Source organism: Myotis brandtii, unplaced genomic scaffold (assembly GCF_000412655.1).
Source record: "Myotis brandtii unplaced genomic scaffold, ASM41265v1 scaffold188, whole genome shotgun sequence".
Classification (NCBI taxonomy): domain Eukaryota; kingdom Metazoa; phylum Chordata; class Mammalia; order Chiroptera; family Vespertilionidae; genus Myotis; species Myotis brandtii.
Window position 1 is genome coordinate 573,143 of NW_005356985.1, and position 2,983 is coordinate 576,125.

At 62.8% G+C, this 2,983-nt stretch overlaps 1 protein-coding gene across 1 annotated transcript in view; it reads left to right on the top strand.

The window, feature by feature from the left end:
- EVC2 (Ellis van Creveld syndrome 2) overlaps positions 1-2,983 on the top strand; it is a 64,576-nt gene that overhangs the window by 33,985 nt on the left and 27,608 nt on the right. The window contains exon 9 of the mRNA XM_014538284.1: positions 2,400-2,550. Coding sequence (XP_014393770.1) covers positions 2,400-2,550 — 151 coding nt within the window. The remainder of the gene's footprint in view (positions 1-2,399; positions 2,551-2,983) is intronic.

Consider the following 2,983-nt stretch of genomic DNA (forward strand, 5'->3'; position numbering starts at 1 on the left):
TCTGGGCTGCCAGGTGTGGGGCTGGGCTGCCAGGTGTGGGGCTGGGCTGCCAGGTGTGAGGGTGGGCTGCCAGGTGTGGGGCTGGGCTGCCAGGTGTGAGGGTGGGCTGCCAGGTATGGGGTCTGGGCTGCCAGGTGTGGGGCTGGGCTGCCAGGTGTGGGGCTGGGCTGCCAGGTGTGGGGCTGGGCTGCCAGGTGTGGGGCTGGGCTGCCAGGTGTGGGGCTGGGCTGCCAGGTGTGGGGCTGGGCTGCCAGGTGTGGGGCTGGGCTGCCAGGTGTGGGGCTGGGCTGCCAGGTGTGGGGCTGGGCTGCCAGGTGTGGGGCTGGGCTGCCAGGTGTGGGGCTGGGCTGCCAGGTGTGGGGCTGGGCTGCCAGGTGTGGGGCTGGGCTGCCAGGTGTGGGGCTGGGCTGCCAGGTGTGGGGCTGGGCTGCCAGGTGTGGGGCTGGGCTGCCAGGTGTGGGGCTGGGCTGCCAGGTGTGGGGCTGGGCTGCCAGGTGTGGGGCTGGGCTGCCAGGTGTGGGGCTGGGCTGCCAGGTGTGGGGCTGGGCTGCCAGGTGTGGGGCTGGGCTGCCAGGTGTGGGGCTGGGCTGCCAGGTGTGGGGCTGGGCTGCCAGGTGTGGGGCTGGGCTGCCAGGTGTGGGGCTGGGCTGCCAGGTGTGGGGCTGGGCTGCCAGGTGTGGGGCTGGGCTGCCAGGTGTGGGGCTGGGCTGCCAGGTGTGGGGCTGGGCTGCCAGGTGTGGGGCTGGGCTGCCAGGTGTGGGGCTGGGCTGCCAGGTGTGGGGCTGGGCTGCCAGGTGTGGGGCTGGGCTGCCAGGTGTGGGGCTGGGCTGCCAGGTGTGGGGCTGGGCTGCCAGGTGTGGGGCTGGGCTGCCAGGTGTGGGGCTGGGCTGCCAGGTGTGGGGCTGGGCTGCCAGGTGTGGGGCTGGGCTGCCAGGTGTGGGGCTGGGCTGCCAGGTGTGGGGCTGGGCTGCCAGGTGTGGGGCTGGGCTGCCAGGTGTGGGGCTGGGCTGCCAGGTGTGGGGCTGGGCTGCCAGGTGTGGGCTATGGGCTTTGATTTGGACAGGGGTCTGGCAGCTGCCACTGAGATCAGACCTGCCTGTACCCCCTCGCCGCTTCCATTCCAGTGGGACCCTGGGCTCCTTTCCTTGTGAGCACTCACTCACTCAGGGGTTCAGTTCCGATGTCTTTGCTTCCAGGAAATCTTTTGCTTTGTTGTTTTTGCTATTTTTGTCTATTTTTTCACAAACACATAAAAACATCCAAGATGTTTGGTTGACGCTCACGCGCTCAGGTGTCTTTGGGGGACATCCCCCCCTGCTCACTGTGGTCTGAGTGAGCGGGGACGCCAGCCTGAGGTCCCTCAGTTGTCATGGGCATCTGGTGCCAGGGGAGGTCAGCGGTCCAGTGGGTGTATTGCCACCGAAGGCGACCAGTGTGCCTCCGTGACAGCGCCAGGTCAGCCCTGCGCCGCCCTCTTTCCTGCATCCGCTCCTCTGTTCCCTTGCCAGCCACTGTCCCTGAGCAGGTGCTCGCCCAGGGCCATGGGCCAGGCCTGTGGGTGCCCAGGTGGTGCGGAGTGCTCCAGCCACTAGTGCTCACCGGTCATGGAGAGACAGACCCACAGACTGTTCTGCGAGGCGGAGCGGTGCGTGTTGGCGCGAGGCCGTAGGAGGAAGGGTAGAGCAAAGGCCCTGGAGCCACACGTCTTGGCTTCAAATCCCAGCTCTGCCCCTGAACAGCTCTGCTGCTTTGGATGAGGAATGTCAGTTTCTGTGCCTCGGTTTCCCCAGCTGAGCAGGAGGGTGGTCACCGCCTCACAGACGGTGGGAGGGTTGAGCGGCCTGAGAGTCCTACAGCTGCTAAAGCAGAGCCTCACGCAGAGGCAGGTTCATCTCCGCAGGGACCTGCACTTGACACGGAAATGGGGTTCCCATTACCCAGTCGGGGGACGGGGCTCAGACAGCAGACACCTCGGGCGCCCAGTTCGGAAGGGGCGAAGCTAGATTGGAAACTTGGGGTGTGGGACTCCAGCCCGTTACGCTTCCAGGCGTGATGAGGTGAGGCCAGAGTCAGAAGGGAGGCAGGAGGGTGTGCAGGAGGCAGCTGTTCGATGCTTCTCTCTCTCTCATTCGATGTTTCTCTCTCTCCCTCTCCCTTCCTCTCTCTGTAAAATAAATAAAAAACATTTTTTAAAAAAGAATCTGCTACTCAGCCACTGGTGTTCAGTCACTGGATGGGACAGAGGGAGGGAGGAGGGGAGGAGGAGGAGGAGGAGGGAAAGGGCAAGAGGAAGGCCTGACCTACAGATAACTGGAAACCGCAGAGCTTTCCTAACCAGGGGCCTCTGGCTTCTGTCGGACGTTAGGTAATGGAACACTCCCGACCTTTGTGTCTCCCAGGTTGGAGATTGCAACCCTGAATCGGGCCGACTCAGATCTGGAGGCTTGTCGGACCCAAATCAGCAAGGACGTCATCGCCCTTCTGCTGAGAGATCTGAGCAGCAGGGGCCACCTCGCCCCTCAGGTGGAGAGGAGGATGGGCGCCGCTTTTAAAAAGCAGTTTCTGATGCTGGAGAAAGAAATACAAGAGGAGTATGATCGGAAGATGGTGGCTCTGACGGCTGAATGCGACCTAGAAACAAGGAAAAAGACGGAAAACCAGTTCCAGAGGGAGGCAGCGGCGATGGAGGAGGCAGAAGAACTGCTGAAGCATGTTAGCGAGAGGGTAGGGCAGCTCTACCGTTCTCCTTCCTCTTGGGAATCATCATTTATCCATTCATCCAGCCAGCAACCTACCCACCCATTCATCAACCCATCCATCCATCCATCCATCCATTCATCCATCCATCCACCCACCCATCTATCCATCCATCCATCCATCCATCCATCCATCCATCCACCCACTCACTCATCCATCCATCTATCCATCCATCCACCTACCCATCCATCCATCCATCCACCCCCCCCCCCAACCACCCACCCAT